Source organism: Gorilla gorilla, chromosome 5 (genome assembly GCF_029281585.2).
Source record: "Gorilla gorilla gorilla isolate KB3781 chromosome 5, NHGRI_mGorGor1-v2.1_pri, whole genome shotgun sequence".
NCBI lineage: Eukaryota > Metazoa > Chordata > Mammalia > Primates > Hominidae > Gorilla > Gorilla gorilla.
The window spans coordinates 107,516,044-107,541,768 of record NC_073229.2 but is presented as its reverse complement, the minus strand read 5'-3'; the positions used below and the strand labels follow the sequence as shown (position 1 = coordinate 107,541,768).

The following is a 25,725-nucleotide window of genomic DNA, read 5'->3' as shown; positions in this document are numbered from 1 at the left end:
TTATATTTCTCTTATGCAGTTGTCTAGTTTATTTTTTATTGGGTGAGAAAATGAAAACATTTAATGATTTGGAAAGGGTAGCCAACTTTGAGGAGAATTTGCCTGTAAACACAATGATGTTTTTAAAAAATTACTCTCTTTAGGAACATTTGAATGAAATAAAATTTTGCTTTCTAAACTGCGTGCTCAGACAGACCATGTTTATCATATGATATTGCAAAAGTAAATGATCAGGAAATGCCATCCAGAACAGAATAAAACAGGTTAGAGTGGCTTTTAGTCACACTTTAAGTATATTGTAGTTGAAAGCACACTTTTCTAGCCTCCAGTCTCTGTTCCAACACAGTTGCAAGTTTAGGTCACTTACTTTGGATAGTGTATTCAGTTTCTGTATTTGCACAAAGATAAAGATAATATTTTTCCCTACCTTTGGGTTTAGATAACCTTAGAGTGAAATTCAGGCTCTATCTCACTAGCAGTAGATCCTTGAGCAACCACTACAGGCCCTGCCATGGCGACTGTAACTACTTTGCTGTCTGTTTTTGACTCCACTCTTTCTTACTAAGGTACTAAGCCTTTGTAGACCTAGATTTTTTCATCCATGGATTAGAGAGAACAACAGCTATTTGAAAAGATTGTTGTGAGGGTTAAAAGAGGTAGCCAACTCAATGTCAAATAAGTGTTGGTGTTGATCAGGGTTCTCTGAAGAAGCAGAGCTGATAGGGTGTGTGTGTGTGTGTGTGTGTGTGTGTGTATGAATGAAAATATAAATATAAATGGATAGAGGGAGAAAGAAGGAGAGGGAGAAGGCTTGTTAAATCCAAAATCTTCAGGTAGGTTGTCAGGCTGAAGACTGAAGGAAGAGTTGCAGTTGAGTCCAAAGGCAGTGCGCTAGCAAAATTTATTTTTGCTAGACAGGAGGTCTGTCTATGCTATTAAGGCCTTCAGCCATTTGGAGGAGGCCCACCCATATTTTGGAGGGTAATCTGATTTATTTAAGTCCACCAATTTAGATATTAATCTCATCCAAAAACACCTGTGCAGAAACATCCAGAATAGTGTTTGACCAAATGTTGATACACCATGTTTGCTATGGATTGAATGTTTTGTGTCCCCCTGCAAATTTGTACATTGAAATCTAATCCCCAGTGTGATGTTATTTGGAGGTGAGGACTTTGGGTGATGATTAGATCATAAAAATGGCACCCTCATGAAATGGGATTAGTACTCTAAAAAGAAGAGGCCAGAGTACCAACGAAAAAAACCCAGGATCAGATGGATTCACAGCGGAATTCTACCAGAAATATAAAGAGGAGCTAGTACCATTCCTTCTGAAACTATTCCAAACAATCGAAAAGGAGGGACTCCTCCCTAACTCATTTTATGAAGCCAGCATCATCCTGATAGCAAAACTGGGAAGAGACACAACAAAAAAAGAAAACATCAGGCTAATATCCCTGATGAACATCGATGTGAAAATCCTCAATAAAATACTTGCAAACCGAATCCAGCAGCACATCAAAAAACTTATCCACCGCAATCAAGTTGGCTTCATCCCTGGGATGCAAGGCTGGTTCAACATATGCAAATCAATAAACGTAATCCATCACATAAACAGAACCAATGACAAAACTCACATGATTATTTCAATAGATGCAGAAAAGGCCTTTGATAAAATTAAACATCCCTTCATGTTAAAAACTCTCAATAAACTAGGTACTGATGGGACATATCTCAAAATAGTAAGAGCTGTTTATGACAAACCCACAGCCAATATCGTACTGAGTGGGCGAAAGCTGGAAGCACTCCCTTTGAAAACCGGTACAAGACAAGGATGCCCTCTCTCACTACTCCTATTCAGCATAGTATTGGAAGTTCTGGCTAGGTCAATCAGGCAAGAGAAAGAAATAAAGCATATTCAAATAGGAAGAGAGGAAGTCACATAGTCTGTTTGCAGATGACATGATTTTATATTTAGAAAACCCCATCCTCTCAGCCCCAAAACTCCTTGAACTGATAAACAACTTCAGCAAAGTCTCAGGATATCAAATCAATGTGCAAAAATCACAAGTATTCCTTCACACCAAAGATAGACAAGCAGAGAGCCAAATCATGAATGAACTTGCATTCACAATTGCTACAAAGAGAATAAAATACCTGGGAATACAGCTAACAAGGGATGTGAAGGACCTCTTCAAGGAGAACTACAAACCATTGCTCAAGGAAATAAGAGAGGACACAAACAAATGGAAGAACATTCCATGCTCATGGATAGGAAGAATCAATATTGTGAAAATGGCCGTACTGCCCAAAGTAATTTATAATTCAATGTTATACCCATCAAGCTACCATTGACTTTTTTCACAGAATTAGAAAAAACTACTTTAAATTTCATATGGAACCAAAAAAAGAGCCTGCATAGCCAAGAAAATTGTAAGCAAAAAGAACAAAGCTGGAAGCATCATGCTACCTGACTTCAAACTATACTACAAGGCAACAGTAAGCAAAACAACATGGTACTGGTACCAAAACAGGTATATAGACCAATGGAACAGAACAGAGGCCTCAGAAATAACACCGCACATCTACAACCATCTGATCTTTGATAAACCTGACAAAAACAAGCAATGGAGAAAGGATTCCCTATTTAATATATGGTGTTGGGAAAACTGGCTAGTCATATGCAGAAAACTGAAACTGGACCCCTTCCTTACAACTTATACAAAAATTAACTCAAGATGGATTAACGATTTAAATGTAAGACCTAAAACCATAAAAACCCTGGAAGAAAACCTAGGCACTACCATTCAGGACATAGGCATGGGCAAAGACTTCATGACTAAAACACCAAAAGCAATGGCAACAAAAGCCAAAATTCACAAATGGGATCTAATTGAACCAAAGAGCTTAGAGCTTCTGCACAGCAAAATAAACTATCATCGGAGTGAACAGGCACCCTATAGAATGGGAGAAAATTTTTGCAATCTGTCAATCTGACAAAAGGCTAATATCCAGAATCTACAAAGAACTTAAACAAATTTACAAGAAAAAAAACAACTCCATCAAAAAGTGGGCAAAGGATATGAATGGACACTTCTCAAAAGAAGACATTTATGCGGCCAAAAAATCATGAAAAAAAAATCATCATCACTGGTCATTAGAGAAATGCAAATCAAAACCGCAATGAAATACCATCTGACACCACTTAGAATGGCAATCATTAAAAAATCAGGAAACAACAGATGAGGTGAGGCTGTAGAGAAATAGGAATGCTTTTACATTGTTGGTGGGAGTGTAAATTAGTTCAACCATTGTGGAAGACAGTGTGGCGATTCCTCAAGGATCTAGAACCAGAAACACCATTTGACCCCACAATACCATTACTGGTTATATACCCAAAGAATTATAGATCATTCTACTATAAAGACACATGCACACGTATGTTTACTGCGGCACTATTCACAATAGCAAAGACATGGAACCAACCCAAATGCCCATCAATGATAGACTGACTGGATGAAGGAAATGTGGCACATATACACCATAGAATGCTATGCAGCCATTAAAAAGAATGAGTTAATGTCCTTTGCAGGGACATGGATAAGCTGGAAACCATCATCCTCAGCAAACTAACATGGGAACAGAAAACTAAACACCACATGTTCTCACTCATAAGTGGGAATTGAACAATGAGAACGCATGGACACGGGGAGGGGAACATCACACACCAGGGCCTGTCATGGGGTGGAGGAAAGGAGAGGGAGAGCATTCGGATAAATACCTAATGCATGCAGGGCTTAAAACCTAGATGACAGTCTATAGGTGCAGCAAACCACCATGGCACATGTATACCTATGTAACAAACCTCACATTCTGCACATGTATCCCAGAGCTTAAAGTAAAATAAAAAATAAAAAAATAAAAGAGGCCTAAAAAAGCTGCCTTTCCCTTTCCCTCATGTGAGGATGCAGCGAGAATGTGCTGTCTATGTGGAATGTGTCCTTATCAGGCTCAGAATCTGCTGGCAGCTTGATCTTGAACTTCCTGGCCTACAAAACTATGAGAAATCAATTTCTGTTGTTCATAAGCTACCTAGTCTATGGTATTTTTGTCATAGCAAACTGAATGGACTATGACACCACCCATATGAATCTCCTCAAATCATACTTAATCTTTGAATAAAGGTAATAACAAGGTCCATACTTCCACCTAACACAATACAACTATCTTGCATACAACCAAAAATGCACCAACCCTATCCTCAAAAGAAGATGCCAAATCCTTGGGTGATGTTTACTCTCGTCGATATTCCTTAACTTAAACACTATGATGTAATATTAGCAGTACTTAAATACTATGATGCAGAGTCAGTATATCTTATGTTATCAGATAAGGTGATAAGGAAGAAAATGATATTTTCTGAAATTTGCATATGGATTTTTGCTTATGTATGTATACACACATATTAATAGCAAAACAAGGAAGAAATACTTATGGCAATTACAGTCTTCTTTTTCTTTAATTGATCACATGGTCATAGCTGGTATTTATAACTACCTTTTTCCATGACCCAATCCATATCCCCTTTGCCCTCAGCAAGTATCTCAGCTGATTGTGGTTCTTTACCTGGTGAGGGTGACTCAAACCTTCAATCCTGAATGGTCTGGGCCATTAGTAATCCTGCTTGAATTGGATTGTTGTTTTCATTAGCTTTAATCACAGGGCATGGTAATACTAAGAGCTACCCTAAGGGATCTCCTGTATTTCAGACATACTCTCTCCCGCCTCCACTGTAGTGTAACAGTTTAGTTTCCTCTTGGTAGTCAGGATCAATTTTTCCCAGTCAGCACAGTAACTCCTTTCTTGGCCTGTTAATTCAGAGGCATGTGGTGCTCAAAGTGGTCAGGTGGCAGTCTTGATTTCCTGTTCAATGGGTTTATTATTGTGTTTCTTGATGGAAACATTCTTCCCTTTGGAATGAAGACCTCTAGACCAGCAGAGCATAAAGTCACAGGGGTAGAAAGGAGAAATTTTGCTAGTGTGACACTAGGGTTGTTAGTGAGAGGTGCCATTTCCATTTCCACCCCTTGATTCTTAGACCTATGAATCCTGGCTATGAGAAAAACAGCACCATTTTTTGGACACTGATTGAGAGCATATACAGCCTCTTGGAGAACCTTGCCTCAGCTTTGCAAGGTATTGCCACTTTGCTGGTACTGTAACTGAGTCTTCAAAAGTACATTCCACTGTTCTGTCAAGCCAGTTGCTTCAGATTGTTGGGAAACATTGTAAAACTAGTGAGTTTCATGAGCATGTGCTCATTCCCCACACTTTGTTTGCTCTAAAGTGAGTTCCTTGATCAGAAGCAATGCTGTGTGGAATACCATGAGGGTATGTAAGGCATTTTGTAAGTCCATGAATAGTAGCTTTGGCAGGAGCATTGCATGCAGGGAAAGCATATCTAGATCCAAACTAAGGGTCTATGCCAGAAAAAAAAGTTGTCCTTCCCATAATGGAAGCTGTTGAGTGTAATGAACTTGCCACCAGGTAGCTAGCTGGCTAATTACCCTGGAGAATGGTGCCACATCAGGGAATCAGTGTTAGTCTCTGCTGCAGATTGAACACTCAGAAGTGGCTATAATAGCCAGGTTGGCCTTGGTGAGTGAAAGTCCATATTGCTGAGCCTGTGCATAACCTCTATCCCTGCCACCATGGCCACTTTGTTCATGAGCCCAGTGGATGTGATGGGGTGGCTGGGCAAAGAGGCTGACTCAGTTTGTCCGACGTGTATACAGTTGCTTCTTTTTAAACTCCTTCGCAACCTTCTCTTTCATTTGTTCCATAACATCTTCCTTTAGCTGCTTGTGTCCTTACTTTATATTCTTTTCCTGGGCCATTTTATCAGCCACCTGCTAAGAGCTGGTGACCTTCATATATTTGCTACAGACTGTTCCTCAATATATATTGAACATCAACTCAGTGTCAGGTACTCTTTTATATATTGGGGTTATAGACAATGATCTCTGACCTCATGAAATTTACATAAATTATTAAAAATTATTATTATTTTGAGAGAGGGTCTCACTCTATTGCCCAGGCTGCAGTGCACTGACGTGACCATAGCTCACTGTAGTCTCAACATCCTGGGCTCAAACAGTTCTCCTGCCTCACCCTTCCAAGTAGCTAGGACTACAGGCATGCACCACCATGCCTGGCTTATTTTTAAATACAAATTATTAAATTTTGTAGATAGTAATACAAATTGGTAAATTATAAAATATGCTAGAAAATGGCTAGTGTCTTGGGATGGGGGAAATGAAGGTAGAGCAGGGTAAAGAGGAGCTGAGAATGCTGAGGGGAGGTATGGCCAGTTTGCATTGTTGAGTTGGGTGATAAGGGTAATCTCCATTGAGAAGGTGAGTTTTGAGCAAATAATCAAAGGTGGTGGAGCAGTTAGCCATGAAGAAATCTGAGGAACAGCGTTTTGTAGCTGGCATGTTCAAGAATCAGCAGGGAGACTTGTGTCTAGAGCAGAATGAGCTAGGGAAAGAATGGTAAATTGGGAAAGGAAGTTAGCGAGGTAATGGGTGGTTGATTAGGTATGGTTTTGTAGCCTACTAAAGACTTCTGCTATACTATGAGTGAAAAGGGTAGCTCTTGAGGTTTTTGACCAGAAGAGCCACATGATCTAAGCTATAATTTCAGAAAGACTGGCTGCAATGTTGAGAATAGAATGTAGGCTGGGATGGCTTTTAGGAGACCATTAGAATAATCCAGGCAAGAGATGATGGTGATTTAGATCTAGGGTGGTAGCAATAAGGGTGGTCAGATTTTGGATATATTTTGAAAGTAAAGCCAACACAATTTATTCATGTATTTCACATGAGTGTTAGAAAGCTTTCAGAGAAGAGGAGTATGTTAGTCTGTTCTTTCATTGCTATAAAGAAATACCTGAGGCTGGGTAATTTATAAAGAAAGGAGATTTAAATGGCTCGTGGTTCAGCAGGTTGTACAAACGTGACACCAATTATCTGCTGCCTTGGTGAGGGCCTCAGGAAGCTTACAATCATGGTGGAAACAGGAGCAAGATAGGAAGGAAGTGCCAACCAAATCTCACATCAACTCAGAGCAAGAACTCATCACAAAGGGATTGGTGCTAAGCCATTCATGAGGGATCCACCCCCATGATCCAAATACCCACCAGGACCCACCTCCAACACTGGGGATTACATTTCAACATGAGATTTGGAAGGGACAAACACCCAAACCATATCAAGGAGAAAACAGCAAGGAAACAGAAAAGGAATGACCAGAGAGATAGGAGGAAAACCATGAGAATATGATAGATTGGAAGTCAATGAAAGAAAGTGTGTTGAGCCCTAAGGAATATCTCCTGTGTCAAATATTCTGATAGGTAAGATGAGGTCTGAGAATGGACCATTGATTTAGCAATGCTAATTTCCACATTGCCAAGTTAATTTTATCATGTCTAAAGTTAAACTCTTTGTCTTCCACATGTTTATTTTCTGGGTTATGTCTATCTAATTGCCCAAACATTAGAATCCATGCATCTCTTACTCAGAATTCTGTGCATTTTCAACTATTCTAGGGAATGAAAATCAATTCAAAATGGCTGGTAAGATTGTTGAGTAGTTTTGCAAGATTCTTTTAAGTTGAACTGAGCAGTTTACGTTTTATTCTATAAACTATTGAAGGTTACAGATATCATGAAGAGGTTTATATTTACAAAGATAACTCTGGGTCAGAAATGCTTCTAGAAAGAAAAAGGCCATAAGATACAGATACAAAGAAAAGTTTCTTGAACTTCCCTACCTTAGTTATTTTTAGGATGAGTGTTACATTCTCTTACTTATTTCCTGTATGTCATTTCCCTTGGTTATTCAATACTGCAAGTCAAAGGATGAAATCTTTCTATTAACTTAGTTAATACTAAATCTATAGTTATATTTTCATCTCTTTTAAAATAGGGATAAAGTCTCTTCAAGTATTAAATAAAACTGTGCTATTTCAGCAATGATTTTAATGTTTGCATGATATTAGTTAAGTTTATGGTTCTTTATTCTTTGAATATTTAAGAGTATTTCTTGTCTGAGTGTGGTGGCTCACGCCTGTAATCCCAGCACTTTGGGAGGCCAAGGCAGGCAGAGCACTTGAGGTCAGGAGTTCAAGACCAGCCTGGCCACCATGGTGAAACTGTCTCTACTAAAAATACAAAAAAAAATTAGCCGGGCTTGGTGGTGCACGCCTGTAGTCCCAGCTACTTGGGAGGCTGAGGCAGGAGAAAACGCTTGAACCCAGGAAACAGAGGTTGCAGTGAGCCAAGATCGTGCCACTGCACTCCAGCCTGGGCGACAGAGCGAGACTCTGTCTCAGAATAAATAAATAAATAAATAAATAAATAAAATAAAAAATAAGCCGGGTGTGGTGGCATGCCCTTGTAATCCTAGCTACTCAGGAGATGGGGTTTCACCATGTTGGCCAGGCTGGTCTTGAACTCCTGACCTCGTGATCCACCCGCCTCCGCCTCCCAAAGTGCTGAGATTACAGGCGTGAGCCACCATGCCCGGCCATTTTTGTATTTTTAGTAGAGACGGAGTTTCGCCACGTTGGCCAGGCTGGTCTTGAACTCCTGATCTTGTGATCCGCCCACCTCAGCCTCCCAAGGTGCTGGGATTACAGGCATGAACCACTGTGCCCGGCCAAGACTCTGTCGTAAAGAAAAAGAAAAGAATATTTCTTAAGTCTTTTTTAATCAGATGTTTTCTATGTAACCTAAATGTACTTTATACTTGGTTGAAAATATTTAATTAGATTTCTAAGTAGCTATTTCATGACTTTATGGGATGTAGATCTAATTATGTCCAATTTTTACAGGTATCTTCTCTTAATGGATCTCCAAGATAGAAATGAAAAACTCTTTTATAGAGTGCTGACATCTGACATTGAGAAATTCATGCCTATTGTTTATACTCCCACTGTGGGTCTGGCTTGCCAACAATATAGTTTGGTGTTTCGGAAGCCAAGGTATGTCAACTTTTATTTTAAATGCAACTTGTGTCTTTATTTATTTTTGTAAGTTTTTTAACGAATTTAAAATTTATTATTATTATTTTAAATTTGACAATAAAATTGCATATATTTATGATGTACAGAGGATGTTCTGAAACATGTATACATTGTGAAATGGTAGAATCAAGCTAATTAGCATATGCATTATTTCATATTCATATCATTTATTTGTGGTGAGTATGCTAAAATCTACTTTTAGCAGTTTTCACGTATATAATAAATTATCCTTAGCAATAGTCACTATGTGGTACAATAGATGTCTTGAACTCATTCCTCCTGTTTAACTGAAATTTTGTATCCTTTTAACCAGCATTTCCCTAATCCCGCAACCCGCTCCCCCTACCTTTCTCCTATCCTCTGGTAACTACCATTCTTCTCTTTGCTACTATGAGTTTGACTATTTTTAGGTTCCACATATAAGATCATGTGGTATTTGTCTTTCTGTGTCTGGCTTATTTCACTTAACGTAATATCCTAAAGGTTCATCTGTATTGTTGCAAATGACAGAATTTCTTTCTTCTTTAAGGCTGAGTGGTATCCTAGTGTGTATGTGTACCACATTTTCTTTATCCATTCATCTGTTGATGGACTCTTACCTTGATCCCATATCTTGGCCATTGTGAATAATGCTGTAGTGAACATGGGAGTGAGTGCAGATATCTCCTAGACATACTGATGTCATTTCCTTTGGATATGTACCCAGTAGTGTTATTACTAGATCATTTGGTAGTTCTATTCTTAATTTTTTGAGAAGCTTCCATACTGTTTTCCATAATAGACTTACTAGTTTACATTCCCACTGAACAGTGAATATGAGTTTCCTTTCCTCAGGTTCCTCGCCAATACTTATTGTTCATCTTTTTGGTATAGCCGTTCTAACAAGTGTGAGGTGATATCTCACTGTGCTTTTAATTTCAATTTCTGTGATGATTAGTGATGTTGAGCAAATTTTCATAAACCTGTAGGTCATTTATATGTCCTCTTTTGAGAACTGTCTATTCTGGTTTTTTGCTCATTTTAAGAACAGGTTATTTGTTTTCTTGTTACTGAGTTATTTGAGTTCCTTATATATTTTGAATTAATCCCTTATGAGATGTGTGGTTCACAGATATTCTCTCCTATTCCATAGGTTGTCTCTTCACTCTGTTGACTGACTGCTGTGCTGAGCTTTTTAGTTTATTATAATTCCATTTGTCTATTTTTGCTTTTGCCTATGCCACTGGGGTCATATCTAAAAACATCATTGCCCAAACTACTATCATGAGGCTTTTCCCCTAAATTTTCTTGTAGAAGTTTTATAGTTTCAAGTCTTACATTTTTCTTTACCTATTGAGTTGATTTTTTTTTAATATGGTGTGAAATAAGGGTCTAATTTCATTCTTCTGGCATTTGGAAAACAAGTTTTCCCATCACCATTTAATGAAGAGACTGTTCTTTCTCCATTTCACTTTTGTAAAAAATCAGTTGACTGTAAATGCATGGATTTATTTCTGGGCTGTCTATTCTGTTTCATTCTGGGCTGTCTATTCTCTTTCTTTGGTCTCTGTGTTTGTTTTTATACTGGTACCATGCCATTGTGATTACCATAACTTACAGTATATTTTGAAATCAGGTAGTATGATACCTCTAGCTTTGTTCTTTTTGCCTAAGATTGCTTTGGACATTTGGGGCCTTTTGTGGTTCATATGAATTTTTTTATTTTTATTTTTATATTTCTGTGAAAAAATGTCATTGGAACTCTGATAGGGATTGTGCTGAATCTGTAGATCTCTTTGGGTAGTGTGGTCATTTTAACGATATTAATTCTTCCAATCCATGAAATGGAACATCTTTCCATTTATTTGTGTCTTCTTAAATTTTTTTCATCAATGTTTTGTAGTTTTCCACATACAGATATTTCACCTCTTTGGTTAAATTTATTCCTAAGTATTTTGTTGTTTTGGTGGCTATCATTATTATTATTATTGTTTTGAGACAATCTTACTTTGTCTGGAGTGTAATGGCATGATCTTGGCTCACTGCAACCTTTGCCTTCTGGGTTCAAGTGATTCTCATGGCTCAGCCTCCTGAGTAGCTGGGATTACAGGTGCGCACCACCATACCTGGCTAATTTTTGTATTTTTGGTAGAGATGGGGTTTCACCATATTGGCTAGGCTGGTCTCAAACTGTTGGCCTCAAGTGATCCACCCGCCTCAGCCTCCCAAAATGCCTCCCAAAGTACAGGCATGAGCCACCACACCCAGCCTTTGTAGCTATTATTAATGGGATTGCTTTTTTGATATTTTTGGATAGTTTATAGTTAGTGTATTAGAAACACTGCTGACTTTTATATGTTGATTTTGTATCATGGAACTTTCCTGAATTTATTAGTTGTAACAGTTTTTTGTTGGAGTTTTTAGGGTTTTCTATGTATATGATGATATTGTCTGCAAACAGAGACCATTTAACTTCTTCCTTTCTAATATGGATGCCTTTTTTTTTCTTTTGCTTGCCTAATTGTTTTGGCTAGGACTTCCAGTCTCTAGATTTCTCTCTAGATTTAAGATTTGGCCAGGCACAGTGGCTCATACCTGTAATCCCAGCACTTTGGGAGGCTGAGGCGGGCAGATCACGAGGTCAAGAGGTTGAGACCATCCTGGCCAACATGGTGAAACCCCATCTCTACTAAAAATACAAAAATTAGCTGGGCATGGTGGCATGTGCCTATAGTCCCAGCTACTCAGGAGGCTGAGGGAGGAGAATCACTTGAATCTGGGAAGTGGAGGTTGCAGTGAGCCGAGATCACGCCACTGCACTCTAGCCTGGTAACAGAGCGAGACTCTGTCTCAAAAAAACAAAAAAAAACAAACAAAAAAAAAAGATTTAAGATAATAGAAAGTATTTCAAAATCAATTTGGGTTCCCTTTTACAGATAGTAAATTAATTTCCTTTTTGTTTTGAAAGAGATTGGCTGGGCATGGTAGCTCACACCTGTAATTCCAGGACTTTGGGAGGCTGAGGCAGGCAGATCACCTGAGGTCAGGAGTTCAAGACCAGCCTGGCCAACATGGTGAAACCCCATCTCTACTAAAAATACAAAAATTGCTGAGCGTGGTGGTAGTTGCCTGTAATCCCAGCTACTAGGGAGGCTGAGGTAGGAGAATTGCTGGAATCCAGGAGGCAGAAGCTTCAGTGAGCTGAGATTGCTACTGCACTCCAGCCTGGGTGACAGAGTGAGACTCCATCTCAAAAAAAAAAAAACCAAAAAAACAAAAAAGTAATATTGATCATAATTAAGCTTGCCTTTGATATATTAATTACCACTATTACATGTATATTTTTACAAGTTAAAACAAAGATTCCAAATTTTTCTGAAATGAGAATATTACTTTCTAAATTGAGTCAAAATTAAATGATCTTAAAGTAGCTCTTTTGTTCTCTCCCTTAAATGAAATAGTAGTCACCTTTGAGATGCATAAAATATAGAACACAATTTTTCTAGCACTACTTATTCATTATATTAGTTTCAATACTTTTTGAAAGAAGAAACAATCGAAATAAATACATATTAATACTTTTAACAACAGCAATAACAAAAGTTCAAGTTGCATATGTCTTTCTACTTTTGGCTCTGAATTTAAAGATAAAAAAGAAATGTTTAAAGTATCTACCACAAACACAAAAGCCTATTGAAAGTACTGTCCTTAAAAGGAATATTTCAGAGGTATTATTGGAAAGCAGTATTGAATGTGGATTTCCATGTAGCTGTATTGATATAGTGGTAATATTTATCATACTGCGCTGCATTACCTTTTGTATAAAGAAAAGAGTTGGCCACATCATCCCTTTGTATAAAGAGAATAATTAGATAAGTATCTATAGATGATCTAAACTACATTAAAATTTTTTTATTGATACATATTAGATATACATATTTTGGGGATATATGTGATAATTTAATACATTCATATAATTTGTAAAGATCAAATCAGTGTAATTGAGATATCTATCACCTTAAATATTTATCTTTTCTTTATGCTAGAAACATTCGGATTATCTTCTTCTAGCTGTTCTGAAATATACAATAGGTCTTATTTGTTCCATCAAACTTCATACTAAACTACATTAATAGCACATATCCATGTTACATTTATGTAATAGTTACATTAACAATGACTAAATTTTTTTTCATTGAAGAAAAGGAGTTAGAATTTACTGTTAATTGTATTGCAAAGTAATTGTTTTCTGGGTATATAAGAATATTATTTTAACTATACAAATAATTATATATTCATTATTGAAAAAATAATAAAACAAATATTCAGAAGGAAGAAACTTAAAAATGCCTAATGTCATCACACCAAAAAACGCTGACAGACACAATACATACTATTTTCCTTGTAGATGAAGGAATCATACTACATAAACTATTTCTTGCCTTACTATAGGCAAGAAACCTACAGTATTTTCCTTATAGATGAAGGGATCATACTGTATAAACTATTTCTTGCCTTACTGTCTTCTCTGGGTAATGTATTATAAACATCTGTGCATGTCCAAAAAATATATTTCTATGTAAAGAATCTTAATACAAGCATAATAAAAAGCTGTTTTAAATTCAAGGATGTTTATTGAAATTTTGTTTCTGAGAGATACTAAGTACTAACAATGATAAGAAATGTAGAAGGGCTTGAATCAAACGAAGTATTTGAGTTGAAGTCGATAGAAATCTCAATAGCAACAAGTTGTTTTTTTTTTGGCTAAGCACAGGGGATTTTATTGATGGTACATGACAAGGTGGGGCTCCCTCGGCTCCTCCCTTTTAGGGGGTCTGCATGGAAACTATGAGGAGGGGAGATTCTCAGTGTGGTGGGAGACTGAGTGTGGCAGGGACTCTCCAGCAGTGAGGGCCGCTCTCTTCCCGTCGTGCTGTCGCTGGGGCTGGTGGTCTGGGGGTCTTACTCCTTGGAAGCCACACTGTGGGCAGAGGTCCACCACCCTGTTGCTGCAGCCAAATTCATTGTCATACCAGGAAATGAGCTTGACAAAGTGGTCGTTGAGGGCAATGCCAGCCCCAGCATCAAAGGTGGAAGAGTGGGTGTCTGTTGAAGTTGGAGGAGACCACCTGGTGCTCAGAGTAGCCCAGGATGCCTTTGAGGGGGTCCTCTGACACCTGCTTCACCACCTTCTTGATGTCATCATATTTGGTAGGTTTTTCCAGACGGCAGGTCAGGTCCACCACTGACATGTTGGCAGTGGGGACACGGAAGGCCATGCCAGTGAGCTTCCCGTTTAGCTCAGGGATGACCTTCCTCACAGCCTTGGCAGCAGCAGTAGAGGAAGAGAGGATGTTCTGGAGAGCCCCATGGCCGTCACCCCACAGTTTCCCATAGGAGCCATCCATAGTCTTCTGGGTGGCAGTGATGGTGTGGACTGTGGTCATGAGTCCTTCCACGGTACCAAAGTTGTCATGGATGACCTTGGCCAGGGGCGTTAAGCAGCTGGTGGTGCAGGAGGCATTGCTGATAATCTTGAGCTGTTGTCATATTTCTCATGGTTCACACCCATCACGAACATGGGGGCATCAGCAGAGGGTGCAGAGATGATGACCGTTTTGGCTCCTCCCTCCAAGTGAGCCCCAGCCTTCTCCATGGTGGTGAAGATGCTGGTGAACTCCATGATGTACTCAGTGCCAGCATTGCCCCATTTGATTTTGGTGGGATCTTGCCCCTGGAAAATAGTGATGAGATTTCCATTGATGACAAGCTTCCCGTTCTCAGCCTTGACGGTGCCGCGGAATTATACTGGAACACGTAGACAGTGTTGTTGAGGTCAATGAAGGGGTCATTGATGGCGACAATATCGACTTAACCAGAGTTTAAAGCAGCCCTGGTGACCAGGCAGCCAATACAACCAAATCCGTTGACTCCAGCCTTCACCTTCACCATGGTGTCTCAGGGATGCAGCTGACAATGCACGAGAAGATGCAGCTGTCTGTTGAATGGGAGGAGCAGAGAGCTGCAACAATTATTTTTTGAGAGCTTTTACTATATTAGATGGTTTTCTCAGGCTTAGGACACTTTGGTGTGCATATATTCCAAAAGAAGAAGAGACAAACATATAAAATAAAAAAATTGTCTAGAATGTTTGAAGGTGATAAGTGTTATGGAGAAAGAGAACAGGAAAAGGGGGATCAGGAGTGTCAGTTGCTTTGCAGGAGGCAGTTGTAATTTTAAACAGAGTGGACACTGTGGGTCTCATTGGAAGATGATATTGGAGGAGTTGGGGAGGAAGTCATGTAGATATGAGTGGAAACATGCCAGACAGAAGGAACAGCCAATGCCAAGGCCCTCAGTGGGAACATGCCTGGAGACCGGGAGCAGCATGGAGACCACTGTGTCTGGAGTGGAGTGAGAGAGAGGGAGAGTAGGGGATGAGTTCACAGAGGTGGGTCAATGAGTGTGTATATGTCTTAGGGCTTCCTGTAGGCTGTTTGGAAGAACATTGGCTTTTACCGTTAGCTAAATGAAAAGCCCTAAATGGTCTTATGCAGTTACATGACATGATCTAGTATTTTTAAAAAGAGCATTCTGGTTGCTGTGTTGAGAATAGACTAAAGCAAAAGAAGAATCAGGGACCCTTGTTAGGAGACTATTAAAATAAACCCAGTGAGAGATGATAGTGGCTCAGATTAGGAGAGTAATAATGGAGTTAGGGGTAAGTTTTAAAATCCAGATTCTGGATAAAAATGAAGACAGCCACAAAGACTTTCTGCTGGACTGAAAGCTTCCTAGAGTAGCGATTGAAAGTATGGGCTCTGGAGTAGGTAGCCTATTTTTACTTACTGGTTTTGCCACTTGTTGTAGTCTGGTATAAGGTATTTAACTTTTCTGTGCTTCGGTTTCCTCATCTGTAAATTGGGAGTAATACTACAGCCTGCCGCATCTTATCCCTACTTTTGAATTCCAAAACTTTGAAAATCAAGACTGTAAAAAAATCTCATTTGGGACAAAACCTGATCTTATCTGAAATCACTGGCAGCAGTACCAAAGACTATATATAGTCTTATAAGTCCAGCAGTAAACTGGATTTATAAGACTATAATAGTCTATTTATCTCACTTACTGTCATTTGTTTTTCTGTAGAAGTACTAATGTATTTGATTATGGGGACTTTCTTAGAAATAGATATGTTTACATATATATAAAGTTATATAAGTATGTGTTTTTATGTATGTATATATGTATATATATAGAGAGAGATGGGTGGCTGGGGAGGGGGAGAGGAAGAAATGGGGAAGAGGGTAGAGGTAGGAAAGCATTTGTGGCAAAATGCTTACAAATGTTGAATCTAGGTGGAGGTATTTGTTGTATTATTCTTTCAACTTTTCTGTAATATTTGAAATTTAAGTAAGGAATGCTTTACTGCTAGAGAAAGCAAAGTTTCTAAATCCATTTCTGTATGACCTCTTCATGACAGTTTTCTGTCATATTGCAATTTAGTGTGTATATTTTCTTGAACTTTTGATGATTTTGAAGTTTTCCAGTAAAATAATTATGGCTTCTCCTATAATTATAAAAAAATCCTGTTTGAAATTGTGTTATGTGGCTTAAATTTAGGTATTGTATTTAATTAGAAAGGGAATTGTGGATGTGTGAATGATGTGAATGATGGATCTTCCATTAGCATATAGATGAATTTTATTTTTAAGCCAAAATGGAAAAGTGTCTAGTAAACCTTACCTACTACAACAGCAGGTATTTTAAGACATTCAGAAAGTGAAGAGGAGAATTATACCCCTTATTCTATTAATACTTACTGTGTATGGTTTTGGTGGTAGCACTTAGGAACATAGTGAAAATTAAGTGTTAAAAGTACTTCAAGTACTGAGCTTAACATAGTTACAAACAGATATATCTTTTGATCATACTTTTAAGTATGTATCTTAATGCTGTGATGCTTTTCTGTGGCTAGATTTTTTTATTTTGAATGTGGCATTAAAATCTGGCTAGGTATCCCAAAATAAATTCTTGTATGAATAACCGTATTTCTAATTTTTTTCTAAATGACTGCTGGGATACTCATTTATTGGTTTTGTGTGGAATTTCTTTTCTTTTTGGCATAGATACTTTATGTGGGTTTTTCAGATGTCATAGATAATCATTTTTAAGAATATTTTTGGGCTCGCTTGGATTGTCTTATTCCCATGTGCCGAAATCATTTTAATTCTTGCAGAATTTCCAGTATTTGGTAGTGCAATCTGCTTATGTCAGTGTGCCTAATTGTGGTTAGTTTGTACATAGAGGTGTGATTTTTGGAAGCTAGAGACATTTTTTTTTTATTTTTGCAGACTGCTGAGCTTCCTGTGTTACTTAAGTTACCTGTATTTTGTGAAACTTTTTTTTAAAGAAAAGTTTTGTGCAAATTGATAATGCAGGTATATGTAATGGATAGCTGAAGCAGATTCATATAACTTCTTTGGAAATATTTCTACCCACTGTATTTTTAACACTGCATTTTCTAAGATTTATCTCCCTCTCTTTTGAGTTCTGATTAGCTACTTATTATTATACCATGTATTTGGCAATTATTCATGTTCCTACTTTTGATATTTCTAATGTTCTATCAAAATATGCTTGATCTGTTTTTTTGGTATTTTACCATTCATTTTGTCTCAACTATATTGTAAGATTCTAGAGAAAAGGGATCATATTTTATAAATTATTCTTGTATTTCTCATGCTATTTAGATTTAATGCCTGGTTGGTGTTCAATTAGTATATGTTGTTTGCTATCTCAGAGAAATTGTAACTTAGAATTACTTTATTCATTCACTCACACAGAAAAAATATAAAGTATTCATATAATCTTTATTTCTCCTACTGTTTAAGTGTATTATGCTAACAGGCAGATTCTCATAAATAATAGATATTAAAGAAATTGGACACACTAAGGAATCAGACTGTGAGGACATGAAATATTATTATTATTATTTTACTTTTGAGACGGAGTCTCACTCTGTCACCCAGGCTAGAGTGTAGTGGCATAATCTCTGCTCACTGCAACCTCTGTCTCCCGGATTCAAGTGATTCTCCTGCCTCAGCCTCCCAAGTAGCTAGGATTACAGGCATGCGCCACCATGCCCAGCTATTTTTTTGTATTTTTTTAGTAGAGACGGGGTTTCACCATGTTGCCCAGGCTGGTCTCAAACTTCTGGGCTCAAGAGATCCATCCGTCTTGGCCTCCCAAAGTGCTGGGATTACCACCGCATCTGGCCTCATTCACTCATCCTTATACAGGGCACCACTGATTTGATTTTGGCAAACAGAATGAGGTAATACAACAGCTTGCTGGTGATAGTCTTTTTAAAAGAAGCATTTTCCAAAGTTTGATTAGATAGTACTTTTGGTTCACCAAAAAGTTATGATGAAAAAAGTATTCAGTGCTTGAATTAACTGGAGAAAAACAGAATTAAATGAAATCAAAAAAGATTCTTTACAGCCAGGTTTCTTAGAATAATAACCAATTTTGTGAGTCTTTTGAATGGTGAGAATTAGATTTAATAAAGTAGTATACATAGCCTAATTCTTGGCACAAAGTAGATATTCTCAAATGGTGGTTTTTGTTACTGGTATAATTTTAACTCTCAGGTTTCTTGATCAAATAGATTATGGTATCATATGCCAAATTTCAGAATATTGGAATATTTGAGAGAGATAGAAAGTTCATTTGGGGGGCCAGATGTGGTGGTGCATGCCTGTAATCCCAGTACTTTGGGGGGCCAAGGCAGACGGATCAGTTTAGTTTAAGAGTTCAAGACCAGCCTGGGCAACATGGTGAAACCCCGTCTTTACAAAAAATACAAAAATCAACTGGTGTGGTGGTGCATGCTATAGTCCCACCTACTCAGGGGGCTGAGGTGGGAGGATTGCTTGAGACTGGGATGTTGAGGATGCAGTGAGCTGTAATTACACCACTGCACTCTTTCTAGCCTGTGGGACAGAGTGAGATCCTGTCCAAAAAAAAAAGAAAAAAAGGAAGGAAGGAAGGAAGGAAAGAAGGAAGAAAGGAAAGAAAAAGAAAAGAAAGTTTATTTTTGGGACATGCTAAATTTTAAATGTGTTTTGGACTTCCAAGTAGAAGGGTCTAATAGTCAATTAAATATATGGATCTGGAACTTAGTAGATGATGTAGTTAAAATGTCCTAACATTTTAACTTGCATATTATATGTGCTGCACGAATGGTATCTGTTTTGATTTTGGCAATGTCACAGATTATCAACAAAAGTAATTGTTAAAAAGAATTAGTCAATAAGTTGTTCCATTATGTTGCTTTATGTCTTCCTAGAAAATTCTTTGAAAAATGCATAAAAGGAAATATTAAAATCAGCCAAAACAAAATATGAAAATATTTTTTCTACATTTAATAATGCATTTTTATACTTATTTCCTTTAGAATCCCAAAAGGATTTGAAGTAGAGTATTCATTATTTAAATTGTGGGGACTAAGCTTTCTTTATTACTTAATATGTAATTTCATGTGAGGAAGTATGTCTAGTATGCCATCATGACCACGATTAGAAATGGAGATGTATACAAATATGAGAGTCTAAATAATGTTTACTTATATGGAAACATATAGTTTCTGCAGATGTATAGCCCATAGTGTTGTCTTATATGATGAGGGTGTCAGTTTTAATTGATGTTTGATTTGTGAAATAGCAGCAAGAAAAGAAGCTTAAAAAGAATAAATGTAAAAAGAAACCTTCCCAAAGCTAATACTCCTTTAACCAAAAATGTTCTCGTTGTATAGTACAGATTATAATTATACTATCAAAGGAGAGGTTAATATAATGAAACTTTCATATTGTTCTTGCTTTATAAATTTTCTCTAGTTTTAAATCTACCTGGCTCTTTTCATGTATCTATTTTAATGATATACTGTATAGTATGGTAATTTTGCTTGATTAAGCTATAAGTACTTCAATAACTCAGTGATTGTGAAATGAGCCTAAGTTGTTTATGGAAAAGAAACATGGTTTCACAGCCAGTTTTAATAACTGCAAATTAAATTTTTAATGCTTGAAATAAGACTGTGGCACTGTCTTAGTCAATTTGGGCTGCTATGATAAACTACCATAAACTGGGTACTTTATCGGTGACAGAAATTCATTTCTCACAGTTCTGGGGAGGCTGGGAAGTCTGAGAGCAGGGTGTCAACGTGGTTGCTTTCCAGTAAGGACCCTCTTCTGGGTTGTAGACTGCCAGCTTCCTGTTATTTCCTCACGTTGCAGAGAGCAGAGAGCTCTCTGGGGTCTCTTTTATAAAGGGCACTAATCATATGACCTAAATCACCTCCCAAAGGCCCCATCTCCTAATACCATCATATTGGGGGTCAGGATTTCAAAATACATGAATTTTGGGGGACACATTCAGTCTGTTGCAGGAACTTTCAATAGTTTAATGCTATTCTACTTGTTATTTGACAATTATAATGTAAACTGTCAGTTGATTCAGTGCCCAGAGGTTAGTAGACATGCCTTGCTGTCCTAGGTCCTCTCACTCTGAGATGTGTGGAGCTAGCCTTTTTTCATGGACCAGAACGGGAGTTTCTGGGAAGGGGTGAGAGGCAGTCCTAAACCTTTAGGTAGTCCTGGATACTAGAGCTGCCCAGGTGAACCAGAACTATTTTTAATTGGATTTGCCTTTTTTAAATTAAACTACTTTAGAATCCTTAGGAATATCTAGGAAACTTTTGAAAACCAGGGAATATTTTTGGCTTATAGTTCTGGTTTCGTGTGTGACTTTTATTTTTTATTTTGTTATAATTGTCTGCATTTCTAGAAATTCTCTTAAACATCAAATAGTTGATGTTTAAGAGGGCAACTAGCTTTTAATGCTTCCAGAAAAGTGATCATTTTAATGTTAAATATTAAAAACATTTTCACTATTTATCTATGGTAATAAGCCTTTGATTTTGATTTATACTTATTCTGTAATATTATTTGGTCCATTTATTTCATTTCCCTTGAAACTGGCTTACCCCTACTTTAAGGTATGAGAAAAAGTGAGAAAAAGAAATACATGGTGTAATTTTTTTCAAAGATATGAAGCAAGTCAGATGGAATGTCTGGACTAATTCAAGTCTTAACTGTTACCTCAGTTGATTTTGCAGTTAAAGATAATTATTAAAAGTGGATTTTTATTTATTATAGAGATATAGATGATGATTTCTTAAATTACGAATTTAAACTAATTATTTTTTCCAAGCAGAATAAAAGTTATTTTTATGAAAATGTATATATGACTTGTGCTAAATAGGAGTGAGGTAGAGTATCCTATATCTTAAGTACTGGAAATTCAGTGAGTGCCCAGAAGTAGTTTAAAATACCAAACTGTCTTCTTTCCTAAGCATTGCCTTAATGAGGAAAAATTTGGAGAATGGAAAAAATGTAGACATGTTTCAAACATCAGTTCTTTACATCAAGATCTAAGGGTTGTCTAAATTTGTGCGTAGACATATAAATCTTCAAGGCAGTGAAACTTATCTTTTACTGTAAAATGCCATTAAAAATATAAAGTAACAGTTCATCGGCTCTCCATATTCATCTAGAGATTTTAAATGTGGAAAACTTGAATGGAAATTTAGTTTAGGATCCAAAAATAACTTTTGTACAGTCTGTGTGGTACATTCAGGTGTTTTGACTTAAGTTTACACATAGCATATGGAGAATTAAGAAAAATTGCCAAGTTTTATCTCAGGTGGTATTTATGGCAGTCTATTAATTTGGGCATTATTTCCTCATCTTTAAGAAGAGTATTTGTTTTTAAGGAAGATTATAAATTTCACTGTTCTTTACTAAAAATAAAGAATTTTTAAAAAGAAGGCATAGTTCTTATATCACTTTGCATCCTCTACCCAAATCACATCTCGAATATTGTATTTAGTTTTTGCATACCATGGTTTTGAAGTGTCATTGATATCCAGAGAAGGTGACAATAACAGTGACAGTTACTGAAAACTTGTCGTGTGAGAAACAGTTGGTGGAAATAGGAATGTTTAGCTTAAAAGGAAAGACTTGATAGTTAAGACTTCAATTATTTGAAAGATTTTCATATAGAAGAAAGTGTATGCTTTTATGGCATAGCCTCAGAATGTAGAACTTAATCACTAGATGAGGTGTAAAGCCACATACCCACAACCATGTCATCTTTGACAAAGTCAACAATAACAAACAATGGAGAAAGGACTCCCTATTCAATAAATGGTGCTAGGATAACTGGCTAGCAATATGTAGAATATTGAAACAGAACCCCTTCCTTTCACAGTTAACTCAAGATAGATTAAAGGCTTAAATGTAAAACCTAAAATTATAAAACACTAGAAGAAAACTTAAGAAATACCATTCTGGACATTGGCCTTGGCAAATAATTTATGACTAAGTTCCCAAAAGTAATTGCAACAAAAACAAAAAAAGGACCCTAATTAAAGAGCTTCTGCACAGCAAAAGAAACTATTAAAAGAATAAACAGACAACCTACAGATTGGGAGAAAATATTCACAAACTATGCATCTGACAAAGCTCTAATATCCAGAATCTATTAATATAAGGAACTTAAATTTACAAGCAAAAACCAAACAATCCCATTAAAAAGTGGGCAAAAAACAGACACTTCTCAAAAGAAGACATGAAAAACTGTTCAACATCAGTAATCATCAGAGAAGTGCAAATCAAAACCACAGTGAGATACCGTCTCACACCAGTCACAATGACTATTATTAAAAAGTTAAAAAAAATCAGATGTTGGTGAGGTTACAAAGAAAAGAAATGCTTGTACACTGCTGGTGGGAATGTAAATTATTTTAGCCACTGTAGAAAGCAGTTTGGAGATTTCTCAAATAACTGAAAACTGAACTACCATTCAACCCAGCAATCCCATTATTGGGTATATACCCAAAGGAAAATAAACCATTCGACCAAAAAGACACATGCACTGGTATGTTCGTTGTAGCATTATTCACAATAGCAAAGACATGGAATCAACCTAGATGCCCACCAGCAGTGGATTGGATAAAGAAAATGTGGTGCATATACACATAGAATACTACACAGCCATAAAAAGAATGAAATCATGTACTTTGCAGCAACATGGATGCAGCAAATTGTCAATTTTAACTCAATACTATATGTTTTATTGTATATTTTGTAATAATATTTTATTTTTGCTATGGTAAAATTTATAAAATAGTTGATAGAAGGATTCCAAATTAAATGTTATCTACTTAAATCCTTAAGGTTATCAAATTTTATTTTTTTCTAAGCAAAGAAGTTTCTCATTTAACAGTATAAACCCTGATCTTAGTATGATTGGTGGCTGAATTAATGGCATTTATAATAATTTGGAGAATATCATATTTTACAAAAATAGTGCTGCCTTGTGAAATAAAACATTTTCACTATGAAATGAGGTAATTTATTTTAAAAGCTGAAAATGTGCAAGTATATTATTTCCCTCTTTAAATAAGTTCATTTTTATTGTCAACGTGCCAAATAAATGCCATCTGCCTGATGAGATCAGTGTTACCTTAGGATTCTTTCCAGTGCTTTTTACCATGAAAAGTACTTTGGAGTTTATCAGAACAACAGTCTATTTATACTTAACTAATTGGGTGCTTGTACTAGTTTTAAAGTGAATAAATGAAGAAGAGGTTATATAAAATTATTTTGTGTACATTTTGAGTCCACATTTATTTGGAAACAATAGTTGAGCTGTGATATGTAGAGATTGAGTCAGTAACATTTGCTATTTGTTGATTTTTAAAACCTGCTCATTTTATAATGTAAAACAATCATTCAGAGGAAAGTATCACCAGATAGTAAGTGCCAGAGTTGGGGCTTGAACTTGTTTTCTTCCTCCTAATACTCTGCATTAGTAAGAGTCCTCCAGAGAAAAAAAACCAATAGTATATATGTGTGTGTGTGTATGTATGTATGTATATGTGTGTATATGTATGTGTGTATACATTTTAAGGAATTGTTCCATGAGGCTTGCAAGTCGAAAATCTGCAGTTTGAGTCTGAAGACAGCCTGCTGGCAGAATTTCCTCTTTTTTGGGGGAGGTCAGTCTTTTTTAATAAGATTTCAGCTGACTGGATGAGGCCCATACACATTGTGGAAGGTCATCTGTTTTATTCAGAATCTACTGATTTAAATATTAGTATCATCTAAAAACTACCTTCATGGAAACATTTGGAATGTTTGACCAAACATCTGGGTACTATGCCTAGCTAGGTTGACACATGAAAATAGCCAATACATATTCCTAGACCAATCTTGAGTCTTCTTATCTTAGATTGATTATGTTTTCCAACTCTACTCTGAGTTGCTCAGAGAAGCAGCACTCTATCATGTAGCTCCTTGGACCTTTCCCTATTGATTAATATGTGTTCTGATTTTCAAAAGGTAAAATGAGGTATTATGTTTGTTAATTAAGATTATTTTCTCAAATACTGGAGTGTTTACTTGTGAAGAGTTTCATATATTGCTTTTCAGAGGAGCTTAATTCTAGCAGATATTTCTTAGGAATATTGCTCTACTATGGTTTCACTTTTAAAAGTTCCTAATACTGACTGGATTAATTATAGTAATTTAACATTTAAACCCAATTTTAGAAATTGTCAGATAATATTATTGACCATTCAATTCTTCCAGAAGATTCTTGCTTTGTTTTCTTCCCAACCTTGCCATTTCTTTACAGTCTTTTAAATTATTGACTATGCTTATTATTTCCCTTCTCCTTCCTTCCTTTACCAGAAATTTATTGAGCATCCACTGCATGCCAGGCACTTTACCAAGCATTGAGAATAGGTAAATAAAGACTTAATTTCTGCATTTGTGGAATTTACAGGTAATATTCAAGTGAACAAAGAAATACATGAGTACTGTTTGTGTTATGAAGGAAATGAACAGAGGACAATGATAAACAATAACAGGGGATTTCCTTTCACAGTATAGTTAGGGAAGTGCCTGTAAGGAGATAGTTTAGGCTGCCGCTTGAAGGATAAGGAAGCAGCTTGTGAAAATCAGGGGGAAAAAAAAGGAAAAAATAAAAACCTTTGAACCTGAGGGGATAGCATGTTCAAAAGATCTGGGACTGGGGAGGTGGCATGAGATGAAGTTTGAGGTAGACAGCAGTCTCATGCAGGGTGTGTGGGTCATGATAGAGTTTCATTATAAAGCTTAATCCATTTAAAAAGCCATTGAATATTCAAAGTAGACAGCATCTAACTAAAGTTTTAAAAGATTACTCTGGCTGCCATGTGGATAAAATATTAGAAATGAGAGCTAGAATGGAATGGAAAGGGCACTAAGAAGACTTGCAGTATTGGATCCCTTTCCAATTCTTAATTGCTTTGAATGCACTTGATCCTCTTAAGATATGGAGCAAGGAAATCAGGAAAACCTGTAAGCTAACAGAGTTGCCAATAGCAGCAACCAGTTCACATGGGAATAATTCCACAGTCTTGTAGTCCTGTACTGATGGCTGTAGGTAGGTGAGGTGATAGGGATATGGATACACAGCATGTAGGTATATACACAGACTCTAAATACATCAGCTGGAGATAAGAAGGTCTCCTGTACATAAGACTTTCTC

General features: G+C 36.8%; 1 protein-coding gene and 1 pseudogene across 1 annotated transcript in view; one reads left to right on the top strand and one right to left on the bottom strand.

Moving 5' to 3' along the window:
* The window catches only part of ME1 (malic enzyme 1), a 214,144-nt gene that overhangs the window by 23,569 nt on the left and 164,850 nt on the right, over positions 1-25,725 (top strand). Inside the window, exon 3 of the mRNA XM_031012399.3 lies at positions 8,896-9,045. Coding sequence (XP_030868259.1) covers positions 8,896-9,045 — 150 coding nt within the window. The remainder of the gene's footprint in view (positions 1-8,895; positions 9,046-25,725) is intronic.
* Positions 13,616-15,018, bottom strand: LOC101140026 (glyceraldehyde-3-phosphate dehydrogenase-like; annotated as a pseudogene).